This window comes from Heptranchias perlo, chromosome 11 (genome assembly GCF_035084215.1).
Source record: "Heptranchias perlo isolate sHepPer1 chromosome 11, sHepPer1.hap1, whole genome shotgun sequence".
NCBI lineage: Eukaryota > Metazoa > Chordata > Chondrichthyes > Hexanchiformes > Hexanchidae > Heptranchias > Heptranchias perlo.
In genome coordinates, this window is record NC_090335.1 from 11,047,913 (window position 1) to 11,073,423 (window position 25,511).

General features: G+C 44.3%; 1 protein-coding gene across 1 annotated transcript in view; it reads left to right on the forward strand.

The window, feature by feature from the left end:
- The window catches only part of LOC137326890 (coiled-coil domain-containing protein 122), a 78,269-nt gene that overhangs the window by 30,831 nt on the left and 21,927 nt on the right, over positions 1 to 25,511 (forward strand). The window contains exon 4 of the mRNA XM_067992272.1: positions 12,054 to 12,170. Within this exon, the coding sequence (XP_067848373.1) occupies positions 12,054 to 12,170 (117 nt within the window). The remainder of the gene's footprint in view (positions 1 to 12,053; positions 12,171 to 25,511) is intronic.

Here is a 25,511-nt window from a genome sequence, read left to right on the forward strand (position 1 = left end):
AGGTGCCACACAGACTCTGCACAATAGCAGAGGGGATGGAGGAGTCCAATTCCTACATTAGTGGAATGGTGGCATGTGTACATGCGGGAATGCCTGAGATAGTGGCGCAGGTAAGCGTGGGAATGTCTGAAATAGTGGCGCAGGTAAGTGCAGGAATGTCTGCGATAGTGGTGCAGGTAAGTACAGGAATGTCTGCGATAGAGAGAAGGCTAACTTCCATTGAACTTCAAGCACGGCTCCATAAATGAGTCCATTTGGGCTCTGACAATGGCCGTTTGGACTCCGGGTGAACAACATTCTGCTGCCTTAAACAGGCAGACAGAAACTTTACAACTGGGCTTACAAGGCATCACACATGTCCTCCAAACTGTTCTCCAGCAGGGTGGTAGGAGTGATGTGGGCCTGGCCCAGGAGAGGGATGCTGCCGAAAGGGGACATGGAAGTGGGGACGTCACTTAAAGTGCTCCCACATCTTACCTGTTGTCCCCCTCTCAACCAGTACCCGCAATGCTGCCTCCTCTCCAGGTGGCCGAGTCTGCCCCAGCACAGATGCAGGTGAAGCAGCCTTTGATGGGGCCCTCACGGGCTCCAAAACCCAGAGGGCATAGGCCGAAAGCATCTAAGCAGTCAGGGCATGAACATAAGCAACCTGCCACTACCTCTGCTGCAGCCACAGGGAATGCACCACGTAGAAGTAGTAGGAAGAGAAAGGCTAAGGTTTTGTGATCATGAAGGGTTGCACAAGGGTGTTTGGCAGACTGTCATGTTTTTCATTTATATTTGTTTTTTGTTAAAGTCACATTAAATGTTATCATTCTCACCACTACTGCCACGTCTTGCCCATTCTTGACTGGCTTTTGTGATAGCGCCCTTTCATGTGCTTTAACATGAATGGCAAGACTTGATGCCACCCAGTGGGTGACTTTACAGTGGGTGTATGTGTAGTTGCAGGACTGTTTTGTCGGGGAGGTGGAGTATGGTGTTGGCGCAGCTTTTTCCAGGTGGTGTGAGGACTGGATGATTCTCAATTTGTGATCTCCTTATGAGAAGCGTTCAAATATTAGTGACTCCCTGGCCTCACGACCAGACAGGTGAGCCGCTGCTCTGCCGATGGATTCCTCCTCCTGCTCCTGCTCCTCCTCAATGTTCATGGAAGATGTGGATGCTGGATGAGGGCATGGGGCCTCCTCAACTGGTAACCCTCTCTGTTGTGCAGGACACAACACACTACTATAATTTGACCCACTCTCGATGGTGCATATTGAAGCGCTCCCCCAGATGGATCCAGGCACTGAAATCGCATCTTCAGCAGTCCTGTCGCATGTTCAATTACAGACCTGGTGGCGATGTGGCTGTTGTTGTATCGACGCTGATCCTCGCTGATGGGGTTCCTCAGAGGTGTCATGAGCCAGCCCTTAAGGTTGTTTGGTTTGTGGAAGAGGGCCGGGATGTTGGATTGCCTCAGAATGAAGGAATAATGGCAGCTACCAGGGAATCTGGCGCACACATGAAGAAATCTTTTGTGGTGGTCACAAATGAGCTGTCCATTGATCGAGTGACATCCCTTTCTGTTGGTAAACAGTCCTGGCTCGGATTGCTATATGCGTGCAATTGATTGCACCCTGTACCCGTGGGAAACCCGCTGCCCTCTCCGTCTGGCTGAGATCGTTCATGGTGAAATTAACGTATTGCGACATCCTGCGAAACAAACCGTCGGTGACCTGTCTTAAGCACTTGTGGGCAGACGACTGAGAGGCCCTGGCGTTGTCACCGGTGGCTCCCTGGAATGATCCGGAGGCGAAGAAGTTGAGGGCGGTGGGCACTTTAACTGCAACGGGCAATGAGATGCAGCCAGGAGCAGCTCAGCATGAAGGAGCAGATGTCTGCGTCCACCTAGCGACTCACTCTCAGCCTCCGTAGGCACTGCTCCTCAGAGAGGTCCAGGAAGCTCAGCCTCGGTCTGTAGACCTTCTAACGAGGGTAATGCCTCCTGCGACGTCGGCCCTCTGTTGTTCCCCTCTCTGCTCTTGTGCAGGTGCCTGTGGCGCACCACTGTGTTGCAGAGCTGCAAGTGATGGATGTGCACGTCGTGCCTGGCGAGGATGGTGATGTTCCTCCTCCTTGGATGTACTCGTGAATGTAGCCATCGCGCCTCCCCATCCTGATGGTGTGAGTTTGAGGGGGTCTGAAAAGCTGGTAAATATGTGTAAACAAAACAATTCTGAGTGTGAACCAAGAATTTTCAGTCTAAGCACAAAGATCTCACAGTTTGTCTGAGAGAACTTAGTGCCCTGCTGCAATAACTCACCTTTTATCCCCATCTGTCAAACAGGGATTTAAATGTCCAAATGGCTGCCGGCTGAAACCCAACTACTTTCCCAAGGCGTGCTTCACACAGCACAGGAAACACATTGAGGCAGCGTTGAAATCGCTTGCCATCATTCTTAATTCCATTTATGCACATTTTAAGTACTTGAAATGCTGCTTTAAATATCTTCCTGCCGGCTTTAATTGCCAACGAGATTTACGGGCTTGGGTACGGCGCGGACACCCAGATGTCTCTGGGTCATGCGCGTCTTTCGCCAGGTTGGAGCCAGGTTTCCTTCCCGCTCAAAAAATCCCGATTTTCTTTGCCCCCAGCGCCCCTGCACTTTCATGCCCGATGTGTTACTTTATTCCACACAATTCCTCTCTGGGTTGTTGTGCTTTTTTATACACATATATTTTCCACTGCCCTTTTTCTGATGCTGTTAACACTTCTGTTCTCATATTTTTCAGTTTTCAAGAAGGGTTCACAATCAAAATATAAACTCATCTGTTCTTTCCACAAATACTGCCTGATCTTCTGAGTTTCCAGCATTTTCTGCTTTTGTTTCAGATTTACAGCATCTAGTTTTTAGTTTAGCTTTTTAAATTATTGTTTGTTTAAATGCAGTCATTTAAGACCATAAGAGATAGGAGCAGGAGTAGGCCATTCAGCCTCTCGAGCCTGCTCCGCCATTTAATGAGATCATGGCTGATCTGATTTTTACCTCAACTCCACTTTCCCGCCCTTTCCCCATATCCTTTGACTCTTTTGCTGATCAAAAATTTGTCTTAACTCAGCCTTGAATGTATTCAATGACTCCGCCTCCACAGCTTTTTGGGGTAAAGAATTCCAAAGATTCACGACCCTCTGGGAGAAGAAATTCCTCCTCATTTCTGTCTTAAACGGGCGACCCCTTATTCTGAGATAAATGCCCGCTTGTTTTAGATTCCCCCATAAGGGGTAACATCCTCTCAGCATCTACCCTATCGAGTCCCCTCAGAATCTTGTATGTTTCAATAAGATCTCCTCTCATTCTTCTAAACTCCAATGAGTATAGACCCAACCTGGTCAATCTTTCCTCATAAGACAACCCTTCCATACCCGGAATCAACCTAGTGAACCTTCTCTGAACTGCCTCCAATGCAAGTATGTCCTTCCTTAAATAAGGGCACCAGAACTGTACGCAGTACTCCAGGTGTGGTCTCACCAGCACCCTGTACAGTTGTAGCATGACTTCCCTGCTTTTGTACTCCATCCCCCTAGAAATAAAGGCCAATATTCCGTTTGCCTTCCAGATTACCTGCTGCACCTGTATGTTGACTTTTTGTGTTTCGTGTAGGAGGACACCCAGATCCCTCTGTGCTGCAGCATTTTGTAGTATTTCTCCATTCAAATAATATTTTGCTTTTTTATTTTTCCTCCCAAATTGGATGACTTCACATTTTCCAACATTATATTCCATCTGCCAAATTTTTGCCCATTCGCTTAACCTGTCAATATCCCTTTGCAGACACTTTGTGTCCTCATTGCAACTTGCTTTTCCACCTATCTTTGTATCATCAGCAAATTTGGCCACAAGGAACTCTGTTCCTTCATCCAAGTCATTGATATATATTGTAAACAGTTGAACCCCCAGCACTGACCTCTGCGGCACCCCACTAGTTACAGATTGCCATTTTGAAAATGATCCTTTTATCCCGACTCGTTGTTTTCTGTTAGTTAGCCAGTCCTCTATCCATGCCAGTATATTACCCCCAACACCATGAGCTCTTATCTTGTGCAATAATCTTTTATGTGGCACCTTATCGAATGCTTTTTGGAAATCCAAATATACTGCATCCATTGGTTCCCCTTTATCCACCCTGCCCGTTACTTCCTCACACAACTCTTAATAAATTTGTCAGATACGATTTCCCCTTCATAAAACTATGTTGACTCTCCTTGATTGTATTATGAGTCTCCAAATGTCCTGCTACTACTTCCTTAATAATGGATTCTAGCATTTTCCCAATGACAGATGTTAGGCTAACTGGTCTATAGTTACCTGCTTTCTGTCTCACTCCCTTCTTGAATAGGGGTGTTACGTTTGCAGTTTTCCAATCCGCTGGGACCTTTCCAGAATCTAGTGAATTCTGGAAGATTACAACCAATGCATCCACTATCTCTGCAGCCACTTCCTTTAAGACCCTCAGATGCAAGCCATCAGGTCCAGGGACTTGTCAGCCTTTAGACCCATTAGTTTACCTAGTACTTTTTCTCTAGTGATAGTGATTGTTTTTAGTTCCTCCCTCCCCTTTGCCCCTTGATTATCTACTATTATTGGTATGTTATTAGTGTCTTCTACTGTGAAGACAGATACAAAATATCTGTTCAATTCCTCTGCTATTTCCTTGTTTTCCATTATTATTTCCCCTGTCTCATCCTCTAAGGGACCAATGTTTACTTTAGCTACCCTCTTTTTATATACTTGTAGAAGCTTTTACTGTCAGTTTTTATATCTCTTGCTAGTTTACTCTCATAATTTATTTTCTCCCTCTTTATTATTCTTTTAGTCATCCTTTGCTGGTTTTTAAAGTTTTCCCAATCTTCGGGCTTACCAGTAATCTTTGCCATGTTGTATGCTTTTTCTTTTAATCTGATACCATCCTTGACTTCCTTAGTTAGCCATGGTTGGTTCACCCTTTTTGTGGAGTCTTTCCTCCTCACAGGGATATATTTTTGTTGCGAGTCGTAAAATATCTTTTTGGGAGTATTGGTTGAATAATATCTTTGATAGTTGTCTGGGCAACATGTTACCTACCCGCCATCACAGGTAATTGGCACAAGTATACTCCATGCAATTCCAAAACATCATGGGTAATTGACATCCTGGGGTAGTGGTTTCAATTGACAGCTGTATTTGGGGTGAAGAGATGGGTTGAACCTGTGAGAATTGAGTATCATTTATTCTTTTAATCTCTTTGATGGACAGCGCTATGGTCAGGGCTTCTGATTGTATGTTTATTTGAGCTGCCTGAGCCAGCTAGTCAATCTGTAGCAAATAGAGAGGCTAGGCTAGTTTGGTTCAGTGGTAATGTTTTGCTAGAAGAGAGCAACTGTTTTCAGAGGTCAATTTATGTTGAGTGATAGTTTAGGAGTGTCTATGTTGTTTTTAATTTATCAAGGAAAATAGTACGGTTTGTAAACTACTGTAATTATACTGTTCATTTACCTGTTCTAGATTAAATAAATTGCCTTTGTGTATAGCCTAAGCGTTGGTCTGATAGTGTGGCAGCACATATTACATTCCATTAAGTTGGAGTACGGGGGCAATGGCTTTTTGTTTGTTTTCTGGATTTTGCAATTGTTTATCTAGATATTAGGCAAGTAAAGACCTTCTCTGGTTTATAGGGCATGCAAGCTCCACTTACTGGAGTGATCGGCAATTCTAGACCGAAATTGAATATCTAGTGTAAAATTCAAAAATGTTACAGTAACCATAGATGAACATAAGAAATAGGAGCAGGAGTTGGCCATATGGCCCCTCGAGCCTGCTCCGCCATTCAATCAGATCATGGCTGATCTTCGACCTCAACTCCACTTTCCCACCCGATCCGCATATCCCTTGATTCCCCTAGAGTCCAAAAATCTATCTACCTCAGCCTTGAATATATTCAATGACTCAGCATCCACAGCCCTCTGGGATAGAGAATTCCAAAGATTCACAACCCTCTGCCTGAAGAAATTCCTCCTCATCTCAGTCATCTCACCCTTATCCTGCGACTGAGCCCCCTAGTTCTAGACTGTCTAGCCAGGGGAAGCAATGAAGCCAAATGAACAATGAAGCCATATTTGCTGAAGCCTGAAGGCTGGCAGATGCAGAAGGCCTGTTGTTTCTATGCAAATAACAATGCGAAGGCCTTGCAACGGAATTCGCTGGGAATGTTGCTGCCCCTACTTTGGAGCTGTAAAAACCATACAATATCGACAACAACTTGCATTTACATTGCACCTTTAAAATAGAAATAGTCCCAAAGCATTTCACAGAGGCATAATAAAAAAGGGATGTTGAGCCAAATAATGAGATATAAGAGGAATGATTAAAGCTCTTCATAATTTTGGTTAAGGCATTTTGGGTTCTGTGAGAGGAGCTCAAAGGTTGATTGGAGGGATTCAAATGGAGTTTTGGAAAAGATGGGCACAGATTTGGGTGGCAAAAACATATTCAAGGACTTTGGAGAGGAAAGGGAGGTCGGAGATGGGGCGGTAGAGAGTCAAAGGTGATTTTTTTTAAGGAGGAGTGTGATGATAGCATTTTTGAAAGGGAGGGGTACAATGCCTCAGGAAAGGGAACCGTTTACAATGTCAGTTAGCACAGGAAGGAAAGTTGGTTAGCCATCAGTTCATGGGAATGGGGTTGAGAGGGCAAAGGTGGGTCTCATGGAGCTTGGACAGGATATGGGGAAAGATTGGAGAGAAACTAGAGTGAGATGGGGTTTCAAGGCAGCGTGTAGGCCAGGTTTGGCTTGATGGGCAAGGACAAGGGAAGAAAGCAGCAAACATAGTCGAATAGATAGTCTCTCTCTTGGTGACAAAATAGTCCATTAACTCACCATACTCGTTGGATGTGAGGGTGAAGAAGGCAGGGGAGAGGAGTTTATGGAGACGGTTGGTAGTGGAGAAAATAATCGAAGCGTTATCTTTGTTCTTCAGGATAATCCTAGAATCGTTGGCAGTTTTGGAAGAGTGAGGCCCGATAGAGCTTGAGGTGGTCCAGCCGGATCTAATGATGGATGTCGAAGCCAGTTGTGCACCAGACACGCTCACGTCTGTGCCCCTTGAACTTAAAGGAGGAAAGATAGTGGCCACACCAAAGGGAACAACTGGAATAGGAGACGGTGAAAGTTTTGCTGGGGATAAGAGCATCAAAGATGGAGGCAAGAAAGTGACAGCTACAGAGGTGTTACGACAAATGGATGGCCAAAGGCTAGGCAGACGAGAGTCTGAAAATGCAGTTGTAAGTGTTTTGGGGTAGAGTTTTTTTCAGGAGCAAACTCAGAAAAAAGTGGAGTTGGAAGGGTATAAGGGATGTGGGTGGTGAGGAATACAGGAAGTGATCGGAGATGGCATTGTCAGCGATTGTGACGAGAGGGGTAGGGAAGCTATGGGAAATGACGAAATCAAGGGGTTGACCATAATTATGGATAGGAGCGTTTATATGGAGGAAGATGTATACGGAGGACAGGAGGGCAGCTAATTAAGAGAAGAGAGATCAAGGGGAACTGAAATGGAGATTGAAATCACTGAGGATGAGGGGTTGCTCAATGCAGAGGCTGCGGGAGGAAAGGAAACATTCATACAAAACTCTGGTTCTACAGGATTTTGCCAGCAGGAATGCAGTTGATGCATCTTGTGCAGGGATACCATTCTGCAAACTAGGTAACAGGGGCTTCGACAATGCTTGAGCTTTTATCAACAGGCACCTTTGTGGCTCCTTGCATTCCCTCCCTGAGGCTCTCCACTCTTACCCCAAAGAGTTCAAGTTGCTCTTGCCCACTTTCTATAGTTTGACACCAAAGCATCCATTGCAGCTGTGAATGTAGATATAAAGCTTGCAAATGCAGTAGTTATACCCTCAGAAATTGAGGATGTAGTTTGCACTTTCTCAGCATACATCCAATAACAGCAACATGCATTTATATAGCGTCTTTAACACAGAAAAGCATCCCAGGTTGCTACACAGAAGCATAATCAGACAAAAATTGACAGTGAGCAAAGGAAGCAGATATTAGGAGGGATGACTAAAAGCTTGATCAAAGAGTTGGATTTTAAGGAGGTTCTTAAAACAAGAGAGGGAAGAGATTTAGAGTGGGAATTTCAGAGCATAGGGCCTAGACACTGAAGGCACGGCCATCGTTGGTGGGGCAAAGGGAAAGGGGAATGCACAAGAGACCATAATTGGTAGAATGCAGAGTTCTTGGAGGATCGTAGGGCTGAAGAAGGTTGCAGAGATAGGGAGCGTTGAGGCTATGATGGGATTTAAACACGAGGATAAGAATTTTAAATTTGAGCCTTTGGAGAACTGGAAGCCAATGTACGTCAGTAAGCGCAGAGTTGATTGGTGAGCAGGACTTAGGCTGCAGAGTTTCGGATAGGCTGAAGTTAATGGAGGATGGGAGGCTGGCCAGGAGAGCATTGGAATAGTCAAGTGTGGAAGTAACTACGGCATGAATGAGGGTTTCAGCAGCAGATGGACTGAGGCAGGGCGGAGGCAAGTGATGTCACAGAGGTGCAAGTCAGCTGTCTTTGTGATGGAAAGGATATGGGGTTAGAAGCTCAGTTTGAGGTCAAGTAAGATGCTGAAGTTGTTAACAGTCTGGTTCAAATTGAGTTAGCCACCACCCATTCCTGCCCATGTGCTGAAATTGATTCTTGCCTGGGCCTGTAACAAGCAAAGTGATGGTAAAAACTATATATTATGGCACACGGTCTCTATTTAATTGTATGTCTGCTCCTTAGGGGGAGTATCCTGCAATTCCTCACATAGTTCCATTTTGTCGGTTTTAATTCTCTACAAGCCATACAGGTTATTAAAATAGCTGCCTGTTATAATTTACAGAGTCGTACAACACCAGATTATAGTCCAACAGCTTTATTTTAAATCACAAGCTTTCGGAGCTTACCTCCTTCGTCAGGTGAGTGACGAAGGAGGTAAGCTGACGAAGGAGGTAATCTGGTGTTGTACGACTCTGTACATTTGTCCACCCCAGTCCATCACCGGCATCTCCACATCATGTTATAATTTATACTTCTCCTGATATTTTTTCTTGTTCCCAATACAAAACTTAGCAACCATAGATAAACCTGTCCTTCCTATAAAATGAAGAATGAACTTGTATGCAAAATAATGTGGGATAGAATAATTGACATGCGTCATCGGGTTATTAATTGATGACATAATCTAATCAGGATACACTGACATGGACAGCACTTGTCAAACATCACAAGTAGCCAGCGATATGCTTTTCTGTATGTGTTGTGGATCTTGCTGTCCATTGTTTGAGTAAACTATCTCTATCACAGACTGGCTTCTCAATGACAAGGCTATATTTCAACGAGTTTTACAGATATAATAATCCAAGACCTTTTGATATACCAGTTAGTTATGATTTTCACTTATCCCAAACACGAATAATAAACCCATTTGTAATTTTTGGATTATACATAGGATATCCACTATTTGCCCCATCACTTCAGAAGACTGTTAATGCCAGAAACTTCCATAACAAACAAAATTATTCACTGATTGAAGTTATTGAAGTCCATCCAAATAACACAGCAGCTTTAAACCAGTACATAAAAGAGTTAAAAAGTAATTGGAGTACCTCTCATTGGCTTTCTTTGGAGATCTTTTCTAAAATAAAAGATGGGTAAGCACTTCTCAGAAGGGGAACAGCTATCCAGTGCCTACCAGTTACAGTCTTTCGTGGAATTACTTGAGTGTCTTACCCACAGAGCTGGGTCTTGCTTCTGCATCTGTTGTGGCTAGGTAATGCAGCAGCAAATAATAATTGAAAAGGTAGGGAACGTACAAATCAAAAGTGAGGGAAGTGTCTGGGAAACTACCAATAAGAAATCACAAAGGACATTTGAAGACAACCAGTAATGAATGGCCTGCAAGAGAACTGACCAATAAAAGAAAGAAAGTGAATAATGTCACTAAACATTTTTTGAAAAATTTTCATATACTGTTTTTTTCTCAGTAACTGAATTCTTTAATATCCAAAATAATGTTTGTAAAAAAAGTGCTTAAAAATGCATATTTTACAATAACACCATTAAACTTAGCTTGTTGTAGTTTGGGATTTTTTGACCAATTTTCACAAAAAGGATTTGGAAACAAAAAATTAGTTTTATATTCTTTATAAGTATAGCATATGCAGGCAAGCTAAAAAAAAAAAGGATGATAGACGGTTAAGATGCTAATAAAGGTGTTGTTGCCATATCCTTTGTAAATAAGAAAATCATTAGCTTGTCTTGGCTAATCAAAAAATACCTTACACCCATTGTATTAGAAGGTTTTTGATCCCATTTTTAACTGAACAAAGAACTATAAGATAGAGGCTGAGAGTGCGGATTTTTGAAACATGATGCTACAAAGGCAGTCAGGTTTTTTTAGAGGAAACTGCAAGGGCGTTTGCCAAGATTAAGAGGTCAGAAATGGTGATGGAACAGTTAGAAATCATCTTGTTTAAGTCACACTGAAAAGGGCCTTCCCCATTGCACCCTGGTCACTATCTCATGGCAAATAATGATGATGAGGAGGAGCAGAGAGAATATATGAGAGTCAGGCTACATAAAGGATATATGTGGACCTCTAGGTATTAATGTGTATCAATCTCAAAGATCCTGGACCTCACCAAGCAACAGTACTTCAGAAGACTCTGCTTCCCTAGGGAAGCCCTTCATAAATTATGCCACGTGCTGGAAACCAGCTTCAGACCCACTTCCACCATATCAACTAAAGTGAAAGTGGCAATCAAACTGACAATGGCGCTAAATGTTTATGCCTCACAGTCCTTTCAGGCTACTTCAGAGGATTTGCGCGAAATCAATGCATTCAGTTGGGCACTGCTGTATTTGGCAGATCAAAGATGCATTATTCAGCTGCATTACTCAATTCATCCCCTTCCCCTTGGATTGGTCTTAATGTGCAAGAGCAGTGGGATTCTTCATGGTAGCAGAGTTTTTCAAAGTTCAAAGGCCTATGGATGAGACTTTTGCAGCCAAGTTGGCTCCCTGTGGAAGCCTAGTCCTATATGAACCACAAAAGGTACCACACTATCAACAGGCAGATTGTGTGTGACCACAGACACAGGATAGTGCATGTTAGTGCTCAGTATTATAGCTGCTGATCTAGCTCATTCATACTGGAACAGTCAACGGTGCCAGGATTGTGAAGACCACAGATATGTGTTGGGATGGCTGATAATATGTGAGGATTCCCAGTACTACTAGGGAAGAAAGATATGTTGACTCATTCTGCCACCAGGATAATAATAAAGTACACAGAATGCTGAAGGCTCAGTTCAGGTGCTTGGATAGGTTCGATGGTGCTTGACAATGCAGTCCTGCACATGTCTCCTGGATATTGGTAGCTTACTGCACAATGCTTCACAATTATGAACTCAAAAGAGGGCTATGAAAGGAGGATGACAAACAACAAGCTCAAGCAATGCAAAAGAGGGAAGCAAGTGAGCAAGAGCAGCAGGAGAATAAGGAGGAGGCTGAAGGGCCTGCATCCAAAGATGGTTTTATGCTGAGTGCTAATGATCAAAGATCAGAAATGGTTTCTCTTTTTTTGAGGCTCGTACTCTGAGGAGGCCCAAACATTAGCCTACCTGGGAGAAGAATCTAGATAGCAGGAAACTCAAATTTCTCATTCTTATTTCCACAGAAACAAGAAGGGTGCTGCAGAGCGAGAAAGGGAACCAATACAAGAATCTTCAACATCTGGAATTGCCAACAGAAATTGGTCCATTATATCATGAACCCTATCACTTGCACTCACCAGTGCAGATAGGTTAACATGACAACATTGAGATAAAGTTTTAATAATTAAATATTGAGATTCTTCTGTGTTTCTAAATGAACTAAATTTTCCTTCACTAGGGTGAATACAAATGAGATGCTTCATTTAGAGTTTTCTATAGACAATGAATTTTGTTACTGAAAGGGATTAAAATTATTTTTCTTATTCAAACAGAGAGAAATTACAGAATTAAAGACCAAAATCTCAGAAATAAAGGAAGCTAATAATGAAAAATCAGTTCTTTTGATCAAGGAACAAGAGCGTCATGTTCAACTTAGGAAAGAAATAGAGGTAAGTTGAGGTACAATGAAAGGAACTTTATGTATCTTAAGCAACCAAAGAAAGATGGAATATTAAAATTACTAACTGTGACTACATTATTTTGTAAACTTGATTAAAACAAGCACACAAATTTAACATAAATTGAAACAACACAGCATACTTAATGCATTTGGAACTGGCTCTCTGAATAATTTTTTTAATTTCAAAATATGCTTTATTTCATAAAATTTAAGGATGCACACAGTTCAATGTGAGTGTCACAATTCCAAAGCAATACAATTCAAAAACAATACAATACACATCGTACACAATACAATCCCATAATTACAATTCAAAACACAGTATATATCTTATGATACATGGTGTACAATACAAAGGTGGGATGGCCTTACATGGTGGCCTTTCCCCTAGAGCCTTTGCATAGGCCTCTCCTCGCTTCTGTGCTCCTGGACCGTGCCAGTCAGCAACACTCGGTCGTGGACAGCTCCTTCAGCTGGAAGACCAGCAGATGGCTCTCTCAATAACTGGCACTGGCCCTTAAGCATCTTCTACTAAAATCATTAATGTCTCAGATAAAACATCAGAATGGAACCTTCTCCTATTATATACCCTGACTAGTGGCTGGAAATTAAGCAGCTTGTAGGTGAATTTCTGCGGGGATTCTCCATTCATCCAGTGGAAATTTGGTGGAAGAGGCATAGAAATTCCAGAAAAACAGCATTTATAGCTCCTCCACCCATTACAGTGCACGAGCAGGAGATCCTCCCTCCGCCCCCACCCAACGGAAATTCACCCCCTTGTTTCTTAATCCTTGAAAATTTGTATTACTATTAGAAAGGAATATTAAGAACTACTTAATTAATAATGATAGAGATTATGGGATAAAAATTGGTTATGGCCTCTCGCGCACACCCCACCCAGGAGGCCTGAGGCTCACCTAATATTGGACGTCAGGCCTCGTTTGAATAATTTGGGTGAGCTGCCAGCGCTTGTCGTGCCTACAGAGGCAGCTCATCCATTGCTAGTTTCCAATTTGGGTCATCTGTTTCATTGGCAGCAGCCCTCAGGTAAGTCCTGGGGAGGGCGGGAAGAGAATGAGATGGGGGCCAATCACGGCCAGCAGCAGCCTCCAGGAGTGCTATGGAGCTGGGAGGAGCACACTTGTTCCTTCTGGCTCCACATCAAGATTTTAAAAAAATTTACCTACCTACCTTTTTGGTGACCGCTGCGTACTAGGCTTCATCCACACCAGGAAACCCTGAGCAGGCCTGGCACTTGCTCTGCTCAAGGTAGCCCAATTTCCCAGAGAATCTTAAAACAGGCCTTCGACCCCTCATTAGCATCTCACAAGTTGGCCGTACAGATTTAAGGGGAGAAATTGGACCCCACAGTGCACGCTTTTCGGGTGCAGAACGTGGGCTGTAAATACAAATTTCTCAGTTTTGCCTCCTGCGCCCCCAAGGCACCTGAAATAGGTCTGACCCTATTTTGAGGCAGGCAATTTTCAGGCGTCCTTGATGGCCGCAAAATGAAAATAATCTTGGTTTCTATAAAGGGCGGCTGATCTGCAACGCCAGTTATACAGCCTTGCGGCAAGTTGAAAATCTACCCCGATGTTTGCAACGGGCAACACCTTCATCACTTTCCCCGTGGAAAGGACAGGGCACAAAATAAAAAGAAACAAAAACAGAAAGTGATGAAATGTACAGCTGGTCCATCAGCATTTGTAAAGAGAAAAGATATGTTTCAGATATAACCCTTCATCAAGGCACAGAACTTTTACTGAGTGGCAGAATTTCTAAGAGTATAGGATGTGTTAGATAGCACCAAGTTGCACATCCGGACTCTTCACATCAACTTCAGCACGTCCATTCGATTAATGTTCACATGTCTGATCACTGAAACACCATAACACAAGTCAATGCCAGTTATCCAGGAAAGACCCATAATGCCTTTAATTTGTGGCATTGCATTGTGTCTGCATTATTTGTAGAATCCCATAGACTGGGCAGCTGGATTATCTGATACCGGGGGCCGATTTTTGAACCCTTCTCATACGGGAATAAGACTAGCGCTCCGTCCATTGGTGCCTCAAAATTGCATCAGGGTCGTACACCAGGCAAATTACCCCAATTTGCATATTATAAACTACAGTTGCGGAACTGAATTTACCGCCCTGTTCCTGCTCCCCATCTTCACGATCTGGATTCATCTTTTCCCGCCCAATATCTAGTTATGATGGCATGATCCAGGGATTGTGACACAGAACCCTGACTCCATACATCAATTACTGAAATATAACATATGCTGCCATGTGAATTCTCCTCTCTTTATGGAAGGCAGACTGAATAAGCACTCTCATGAGATGAAACTCAGGCATCAAACCAAAAACTGATTTATTCACATAAAATATATGAACAGTATACAGTTTTCACAGTGAGAATAATATATTTCCCAACACTCATCGATTGATGAAAACAATAAAAATTCAACTTGCTTTCTCTCTAAACTTGGGAGCAGATTTTAACTATTGGACTGCGAGACTCACAGCCCATTTTGACAGCCGGGCCTTATTAGCATGCATGCTGTCAGCTGCACACCCTGAACAGGTGTCCTGATGCAGCTCGCTGGCTCTGGGTCAGTACAATAAAAGGTAAGTCAGGGGGAAGGAGGTTGTGATTTGGGGAGGAGAGCCAGGGGCAGCAATGGCCCACATTATTCTTATGGAGCACTCCTCCTGGCCCAACAAAAATAATTTTAGTGCTTACCGTTTCAGACCTCTTCTACTGTACCATCAGGTTTTACTGAGCTGAGCGTCCACGACGCACACTCCACCCAGTAGCAGTTAAAATGGCCTTGGGGTCCTGTGTACATCATAGATTAATGAGGCTCCTGTTTGAATCAGGCAGGTACCTGGAACACCCAATCGGAAGTGCCAGGGAAAAAGGTGGCCCAGGGACAGTAAGTCAACAACCTTCAATTCAACTCTGCTACCACCCCGTTTCTGCCCAGCAGAAGGAGTTAAAATCTCTCTCATGGTCTCTAAGATAGAATATCACTTAACTTATCTTAACCTTTTGCGGCCTAGTTGACTTAAGCTTTAAAATACAGGCAGCATTTTGCTGCTAGAATCACGCACAACTCTGTGACTGAAGAAGACTGATCTCCCATGTCTCAGAGCACTGTCTCTTGAAGATAACGGGGTAAATTTTAACGTCGAGTCGAGAAGACAACGGGGGTGGGGGTAGGGAGATTTCCGGACGAGAAACCCAGAAGTATGGGCTTCCTGGACATCCTTACTATTTTGACGTAAGGACGCCTTTCAAATTTTTTCAGTAGGTTTCCCTCCTGACAGTCAGCCAGATTGACAGGCTGGCTGTCATCCGGACAGGAGAGCAGCCAGGGACCGGATGTCGGCAGTAAGTCTTAGATCTTAGGTCATCGGGGGGAGTAATCGGGGTCAGGGGGTTCAGTCATCGGGCTCAATCATAGGGGGTCGAACATCGGGGGGTCGGTCATCGGGCTTAGTCGTGGGGGGGTCGGACATCAGTGGAGTCGGTCATCGGGGGGGGGTCGGAGCTCGTGGAGGCTTTGTGAGATCGTGGGGGTTCAAAGATCGTGGGGGTCAGAGATCGGGGGGAGGAGGTTCGGCCGATTGCTTGTGTGGGATTGTGGCAGATAGGCTTGTTGGGCCTGGAGGAAACACTCCTGCTCCTGGCCCACAAGCAGTGCAATAAAGGCACTTACCTGTTGATCCAGGTTTTCTCACCTCCTCTTACATGGTGTGAAGCAAAAGGCCCAGGAATCCTGGCCTCTAGGAGTTAAAAGTAAAAATGGTGTTAAAATGGAGGAAGCCTCCTTAAAAGATTTTACTGACCGACCTGCCTCCTAAGAGTGGGTTGGTCGCCAGCCCCCTGACCTGCCTCTGTTAAAACCAGAAGTGGGCAGGTTGGGGTAGGTCTTTACCTTTTTACAATTTTTACCTTCCCGCACGCCTCCAACCCACCCATTCTTGGGGTTAAAATTTACCCCAATGAGTTAAGATCTGTCTGCCCACTGAGCTGTCAACCACAGAGGACTGGGGTCTACCTTTATAACTGTGGGTAGACAACATACCTTTCATAGTTTAATTAAACCAGAATGGCTATTCATCAATATGGAATGAAAACAATCTCTTGATGACCCCAGGCACTTATTAGTGAATTTGTCCTTTCTACCTAACTGACTCCTGGGACTTTCCCTTTGTTACTAGTTTCAGTAGTTTGCATAAGTAAGCAATGTTGATGCTGACGAGTCTAGAGCTGAACTGCTGTGATGTACCTTATCTTTGAGAAACTTTGGGTGACATAGATTTAAGACCTTACACACTGGGCTGCATACAGTGACACTATTATTCCTAGCCAGAATGGAGATGATTGGGTAATTCCCACGTCAATTGCTGCTGTAAGGAACTGGGATTGATTTTACGCACAAATTTTGTATTACGTAACTATCCTCCACTCTACATTTTGCTGAAGAAATCACCCTGCTTTTGTCGGGAGAAGTTGCTGTAATTTCGGTCATCGTCTCCAACTCTTTGGCTGAAACAGTGGTGTCAATAGACACTCTGGGCTAGAAATTGGGCCATGTAGCACCCGTTGTTTCGGCGCTACACGGCCTCCCGAACATCCAAGATGGCGTCTTGGCTGCGCACGCACGTTTCCAGCGAGACGTGCGCCGGACGCCGTCTTGGAATGGGTATTAGCACATGCACAAATACGCCGGCAGCATGTAAAGTAAGGAGAAAATGGATACAATCAGCGTGTAACGCTGATTTAAAGTGATAGACACCATTTTAGAACTTAACACTCAACTCAACACGCAGTCTTAACCACGACCATCTGAACATGTCTTAGAGTGCCTGAAGGACCCCCCACCAGCACTATTTAAAGGGACCATGCAGGATTTACAGTTTAGTGGCTGGATTATTGCTTCTGGCTGCTGATGCATTTGTAACTGTTTATGGAGGTCTTCTAGACTTGAATACTAGGACACGGGGACAGAGCCTAGCATTTAGAGCCAGGACTTGCAGAAGTGAAGTTAGGAAACACGTCTATGCACAAAGGAGGGAAAAGTTTGGAACGCTTTTCTGCAAACGGCAGCTGATGGTAGTTCAATTGCGAATTCTGAATCTGAGATTGATAGATTTCTGTGAACTAAGGGTATTAAGGGGTATGGGACTAAGGCGGGTATATGGAATTAGGTCACAGGTGCACCATGATCTCATTGAATGGCGGACAGGCTCGAGGGGCTAAATGCCACTGCCACTTGCTGCCCCCTGTTATGCGCCACCTTCTGCAAGAAAGTGGGAGGTGTGTCTGGGTGATGTGCCTGTCATGGTTGAATAACTGCCAGTGTGTGGCCTGTGAGTTGTGGGTGGGCGGCTTGCAACTGTGGTAATATGTAAGGGTGACAGGAAGCATCTGATTGGAAGAGTTGAGTACTGATTGAAAGAGTTTGTTGGTATGTGAGTGGTGGGAGGTATAGCGTGTGGAGCAGTGGATGCAGCTAGTGGTGCAGTTGGTAGGAGATGCCACTTGACAGTTGACCACACTCACCTTGACCACTTGTGTCAAAGCATTGAACTTCTTCTTGCATTACATCCACATTCGTGGTACTGTGCGCCTGGCATTGACTTCGTCCCTCGCTGCCTCCTACTGCCTTTTGGGCATATGTCTGGAGGGCCTCTTGTGCCCCCCGCCTCCCCACCCAGCAGATATAGGATGTCCCTCCATCTGTCCACTTCTTGCACCAAGGCCTCTAGTGCATCAGCAGAGAACCTTGGTGCATGGACTCTCGCAGGCCTGGTACTAACTCAAATCGGCAGATTGGTGAGGTCTGGCACGCAGATTGGAGGATGTGGGATTTAGTAGTGCGCAACCTTTATTCAACGTTTTAACATAACTCATCAGTTTGTAAACATAGGGACGGGACCTGCATCGGTGTTTTACATGTGCGATGCCTAGGGGATTTCTAAGGGACAGGATAAACTGTCACTTAGAAAGGCACGGACTAATCAAAGACAGTCAGCACGGATTTGTTATGGGGAGGTCGTGTCTGATTGACTTGATTGAATTTTTCAAGGAGGATCGATGAAGGTAGCGCAATTGATGTAGTCTACATGGATTTTAGCAAGGCTTTTGACAAGGTCCCACATGGCAGATTGGTCAAAAAAGTAAAGGCCCATGGGATCCAAGGGAATGTGGCAAATTGGATCCAAAATTGGCTCAGTGACAGGAAGCAAAGGGTAATGGTTGACAGGTGTTTTTGCGACTGGAAGGCTGTTTCCAGTGGGGTGCCGCAAGGCTCGGTACTAGGTCCTTTGCTTTTTGTGGCATACATTAGTGAATTAAACGTAGGGGGCATGATTAAGAAATTTGCGGATGACACAAAGATAGGCCGTGTGGTTGAAAGTGAGGAGGAAAGCTGTAGACTGCAGGAAGATATCAATGGACTGGTCAGATGGGCAGAAAAGTGGCAAATGGAGTTCAATCTGGAGATGTGTGAGGTAATGCATTTGGGGAGAGCAAACAAGGCAAGGGAATATACAATAAATGGGAGGATACTGAGAGGTGTAGAGGAAGTGAGGGACCTTGGAGTGCATGTTCACAGATCCCTGAAGGTAGCAGGACAGGTAGATAAGGTGGTTAAAAAGTCATATGGAATGCTTTCCTTTATTAACCGAGGCATAGAACATAAAAGCAGGGATGTTATGCTGGAACTGTATAAAACACTAGTTAGGCCACAGCTTGAGTACTGCGCACAGTTCTGGTCACCGCATTACAGGAAGGATGTAAATGCACTAGAGAGGATGCAGAGGAGATTTACGAGGATGTTGCCAGGGCTGAAGAATTTTAGCTATGATGACAGATTGGATAGGCTGGGGTTGTTTGCCTTGGAATAGAGGAGACTGAGGGGTGATTTGATTGAGGTGTACAAAATTATGAGAGGCCTAGATAGAGTGGATAGGAAGGACCTATTTCCCTTAGCGGAGGGGTCAATAACCAGGGGGCATAGATTTAAAGTGATTGGTAGAAGGATTCGAGCGGAAATGAGGAAAAAAATTTTCACCCAGAGGGTGATAGGGGTCTGGAACTTACTGCCTGAGAGGGTGGTAGAGGCAAAAACCCTCAACTCATTTAAAAAGTACCTGGATGTGCACCTGAAGAGCCGTGACCTGCAGAGCTACTGACCAAATGTGGGAAAATGGGATTAGGCTGGGTGGCTCGTTTATCAGCCTTCTGTGCTGTAAATTTTCACTGATTCTATTCTGTGATTCTGATCTCTGTTCAGACTCCATGCAGACCGCAGACTGTTATTTTTAGCAAATAACAGGTACCAGCTACCTTTAAGAGATTTTAAGAGACATCCTCCTTTAAGAGATTGAGGCTACCCCTGCTGGTGGAAAGTACGCATTTACTTGAATCAACATGCAAGGCCTGGATTTCAACGCTGCTTGAAGGTGAGCACTGAGGCCGGACGAAGTTCTCGCCCTGCCTGCGCAGGGGGCCATTGGGCACTGGTTAATAGCGGATCACGCTTCCCGCACCCAATAATAGGCCTTATCCAATTTCCCCCCCCCCCCCCACTGTGTCTAAGCCTGGGCTTTGCCAACAGGGAATTCAGGAGAAACTTCTTTACCCCAAAGAGTGGTAAAAATGTGGAACGCACTACCACAAGGAGTAGTTGAGGCAAATAGCATGGATGCATTTAAGGGGAAGCTAGATAAGCACATGAAAGAGAAAAGAATAGAAGAGTATCCTGATAGGATTAGATGAAGTAGGGAGGGAGGAGGCTCGTGGAGCTAAATGTCGGTATAGACTAGTTGGGCCGAATAACCTGTGTGCTGTAGTTTCGATGTAACTCGATATAACCTGTGCCTAAGCTCTCTGGTCTTGGGTAAATGAGATGTGTTCTTTTGGGGAGAGAGACCCTACCGGTGATACAGATTTCTCAGTAGCTTGATTTGGAGATTCTTAACAATTTGGGTTTCTGCATGTGAATGATACCCAGCTGACTAAAATCAAAACCCTAGTAAATTGTCTCACATACTCTGTTACCAGCAGCATGGACCCAAGCTCAGCAAGGGGAAGGTGAACAGACAGTTTAGATTGAACTATTTCACACGGAAAGTGGTGAATGTGAGGTACAGATTAGACTCTAGAGGAATCAAGGGATATGGGGATCGGGCAGGAAAGTGGAGTTGAAGTCGAAGATCAGCCATGATGTTATTGAACGACGGAGCAGGCTCGAGGGGCCGTATGGCCTACTCCTGCTCCTATTTCTTATGTTCTTATTGCTTAATTAGACAGTGGAGGATGATGGTATCAGCTACTGGGGAGGGAGTTGGCTAGTTTCTTGACAAAATATGTAAGATGTCCAAATAGCAAAGACAAGATTGTTGCAGTAGCTCAGTCATTCCACTGCTATCCTGGTGGGTTGCTGTACTGGTCTCCACTGAAAAGTCACCAATCAGTGCTTGATACACCAATCTTCCCTTCGGCAGTGGCTATTGAGCTGATAGTTGATCATGTGCACCCTCCTCCTTTTCAACTTTCTGTTGCTGCAGTTGCTTCTTATTGCCTTCCAGCAAAATGTCTCCATTGAGACCCATAACACATACATCAAAGCACAATTATTTTGCCAAATCTTCCTGGGTTTACTGCAAGACCACTGTCCCCATACAAGTCCAAACATCAAAAATGCTGCTTTAATACCCAAAAGTCTGCTTGCTGACTTTATTCTCACATGAACCTTGTATCTGTGGAGAGAGAAACAGAGTTAATGTTTCAGGTCGATGACCTTTCATCAGAAGTAGAAGAAGTAAATATTTAACAGTTTTTATGCAAGTACAAAGCCAGGGAAAGAGGTGGTGGGGAGGAAAGACTAAAAGGCCTGTGATAGGGTGGAGTGCAGGAGTGATTAATGACAAAAGGGATGATGGTTTAAGGTAAAGGGGGTGGTAATGGGACAAGTAAAGAAACAAAAAATGGGTCTAGAGGAGCTGTAAATGGCAACAGCAGAACCATTACCAGCACCCGCTGTCCAAAAAAATGGGAGCAGTGGTTATGATCTGAAGTTATTGAAATCAGCATTGAGTCCGGAAAGTTGATACGTGCCTAATCGAAAGATGAGGTGCTGTTCCATGAGCTTCCGTTGAGCTTCATTGGAACAGTGTAGGAGGCTGAGGACAGAGAGGTCAGAATGGGAGTGGGACGGAGAATTAAAATGGCGAGTAACCGGAAGCTCAGGGTCACTCTTACAAACTGAGCGGAGGAGTCCAGCAAAGTGATCACCCAATCTGCGTTTGGTCTCCCCAGTGTACTGGAGACTGCACAGTGAGCAGCGAATACAGTATACTAACTTGAAAGAAGTACAAGTAAATCGCTGTTTCACCTGGAAGGAGTGTTTGGGGCTCTGGACAGTGGAAAGGGAGGAGGTGAAAGGGCAGGTATTATATCTCCTGCGCTTGCAAAGGAAAGTGTCGTGGGAAGGAGAGCGGGCGTTAGGGGTGATGGAAGAGTGGACCAGGGTGTTGTGGAGGGAACGGTCCCTTCAGAATGCTGAGAAGGGAGGAGAGAGGAAGATGTGTTTGCTGGTAGCATGGCGCTAGAGGTGGCGGAGATAGTGAAGAATGATCCGTTGACTGGAGTCTGGTGGTATGAAAGGTGAGAACAAGGGGAGCCCTATCATGGTTCTGGGAGGGAGGGGAAGGGGTGAGGGCAGAAGTGCGGGAAATGGGACGGACACGGTTGAGGGCCCTGTCAACTACAGTGGAGGAGAATCCTCGGTTGAGGAAAAAGGAAGATATATCAGAAGCACTGGTGTGGAAGGTGGCATCGTTGGAACAGATGGAGATGGAGAAACTGGGAGAATGGAATAGAGTTCTTACAGGATTGAAGGATTTCAATAACTTCAGATCATAACCACTGCTCCCATTTTTTCAGACAGCAGGTGCTGGTAATGGTTCTGCTGTTGTCATTTACAGTTCATCTAGATCCGTTTTTTGTTTCTTTACTTGTCCCATTACCATCCCTTTGCCTTTCAACATCATCCCTTTGGTCATTCAATCACTCCTGCCCTCCACCCTATCACAGACCTTCCCTTTTGATCTTTCTTCCACCATCCGCTCACCCCTTCCCCTGCCTGTGTACTTGCTCAAAAACTGTTATTTTACTTCTGACGAAAGGTTATCGACCTGAAACATTAATTCTCTTTCTCGCTCTACTGATGCTGCCTGACCTGCTGAGTATTTCTAGCATTTTCTATTTTTAGTTCAGATTTACAGTACAGCATCCACAGTATTTTGCTTTTATCTTGTATCTGTTCTTGATTGGGTTCTGAGGATTGTGCAACGGTGTGAGAACCCGGATCTCCCTGGAGCCATCTCTCCAACCTTTGTTCTCCTGATTATTTGAGGTTGAATGTTAACTTCCCCGAAATCTTGTATTCATGTGCATAATCCTCCTATGGATGTCACATGCCTTCTGAGCATTCATAGACAAGTATCCTAATTTGCTCATGTATGCCATTGCATAGTTCATCAACACAGTCTACATAGATGCAATAACATAAGAAAAGGAGTAGGCCATTCAGCCCCTCGAGCCTGTTCCGCCATTCAGTGAGATCATGGCTGATCTGTATCCTAAGTCCATCCGTCCGGCTTGGCTCCATATCCCTTAATAACCTTGGCTAGCGAACATCTAACTATCTCAGATTTAAAATTATTCATTGAGCTAGCATCTACTCCTTTTTGTGGGGAGAGTTCAACATTTCTACCACCCTTTGCTTGAAGAACTGTTTCCTAACTTCTCTCCTGATTGGCCTAGCTCTGATTTTGAGGTATGTCCCCATGTCCTAGACTCCCCGACCAGCAGAAAAAGTTTCAAACCACCCCTTAACCTTCTATATTCCAGGGAATACTAGCCTAATTTATGTAATCTCACCTCATAATTTAACCCTTGGAGCCCTGTTAACATTCTGGTGAATCTGCGCTGCACTCCTTCCAAAGCCAATATATCCTTTCTAAGGTGCGGAGCCCAGAACTATCCATACACAGTACTCCAGATGTGGTATAATGAGGACTTGTATAGCTGTAGCAAAACTTCCTCCCTTTTATATTATAACCCACTAGTTATAAAGGCTAACATTCCATTAGCCTTTTTGATTATTTTTTATACATGTACATTTTAGTGATCTGTGCACATGAATAACACCTTGTACCTTGGGAAATCAGTTGTTTCAACTGAATGAGAGTTCAGAGGGAAACAAGCCTTGCACGAAGGTGAATGAAATTTTGAGCAAGAAAGCATGAAACAGCTGAATTTGTACTGCTAAGATGAGAACTTTGTTCATCATTTAACAGAGACCCTTCAGAAGCTGGCTTACAAAGGGATCCATTACACACTTTCTCTTTTTATTTTTGTATGCATGTTATTGTGCTGCATATTATTATTCATGGATATGTAAAGATACTGGTTGCTTTAGTCTCTAATCACCTGGTCTGTGTGATAATATCACTCATTTTGAAAAGAATTTGGTGGACTAACACGAGACCACATTAAATCCAGTAAGCAGATTACTGCAAGTGTAACAATTATTAGCTTCTCGAGTACTTAGTTCTCTGAGGACAGAATATAGATAAGCTAAATGTTCCAGACTAAGGCGACTGCTTGCAGGGACTGTTAGAACATTGACAGAGAAGATGGTACTAAAAATCGTGAAAATACAACAATCTGTCTGAGTGAGATTGTCAGTCTCGTTCTTAATTATGGAAAATGTTGTGCCTTGGATCTGCGTTGAATAAAATCTGGAGCCCCGATTTTAACTCGGGGCGGGAATTGGGTGCAGGGCCAAAGCGAGGGGCAATTCAACTGTCCCCCATCCCCCAGAACGTGAGGCTCAGGAGATTTTAACTCCCAGGCCTTATTTAAATTTCCCAACACAGATTCCCGCCCAAAGCCGCTGGGGATGACGTGGAGGCCGGCAGGCGGGAGTGGAAAATTTAGCAGCTACAGGCTGCTGTCGAGGACCAAAGGAAACGATCCCCAGCAAGGTAAGTGAGCAATGTGGGGGGGGTCTGAGCCCATTGCGGCAGGAGAATTGAGAGAGAGAAACCCAGGGCAGAGAAGACCTAAAGTTTCGTTGTTGGACCAGGAAGAGCACTCAAAAATGTAATACTTACCTGGGCCTCTTCTGACCCGATGCTGTTTGCGGCCAGCTTTTCCTCACTGCCTGGCGATTCGCAATCACCAAGTTAAATTGGCGCTGCGGTCCGAATTACGTTATCGGACCCTGACATTTCAATATTTGTGAAATGCCTGTGGAGTTAAAATCTTGGTCTCTATTTTAACCTCATGCCTGCACTGTTCCCACTGGGTGGTCAGGGTTAAAATCGATCATTGGGTTTCAGCTGTCCATGTATTTCATGTCGGACTCTTACAGTCAGCAGGTGGTGCAAATTTTCATTCCGTCAATCTGGAATTCAAACATGGGCCCTATAGGTGAAAGGATTAAGTGATAACTTACCCAATTCCCCATATTATAGGAAATTAAACTACAGTGTATGAAATATGATTACAGCTTGATGATGTACTAACATTGTTACTGTTGTATGATGTTACCTCTGGAGACTACATTATCCAGTTTAAAGTAAAAAATTTCACAGTTCGAAAGACACAAATGTAATCCCGTGGCCCCAATTTTTGTGCCTGTCACACTCCATAAACAGGCGCACACAGGCTGTAATGAATCAGGAAGAATTCAGCTAGACATAAGTAGGTTTGGATTCAGAAAGTGGTGTCTCTTCTTTTAATTCCATAAGTAGACAAATGGAATTTTTGGTTTGGTACTATTTAAATCATCTCATTATGCTGTCAATTAACTTAAGAATTAGGTTGCAATAATTTATTAGAGCAATATACAGCATTGCACATCCATGCCTCAAAGTATAGCTGTAGAATAATTTGGGTCGGTTAGGTGATGCATTGAATTAAGACACTGCGGGGGTTAAATTGGATAAGGCCAATTTATTGGGTGCAGGTACCACGGTCAGCTAATAACCCGCGCCCAATGGCCCCTGCACAGCCAGCATGTGAACTTCGTGCTGCCTGCTAATTAGCATGATAGCTCCGAAATGGGGCGTGCTCAGCGCACTTCATCGGCAACCTGCACCTCTTAAAGGTGCAGATGCACATTTTAAATGGTACATGCACAGTCCATTGGGAGGAGGGAAAGATGGCTGGAAGGATGGCGGGACCAGCGCAAGAGTGGGCCCCACACTTCTCCAACGATGCACTGGAGGCCCTGGTA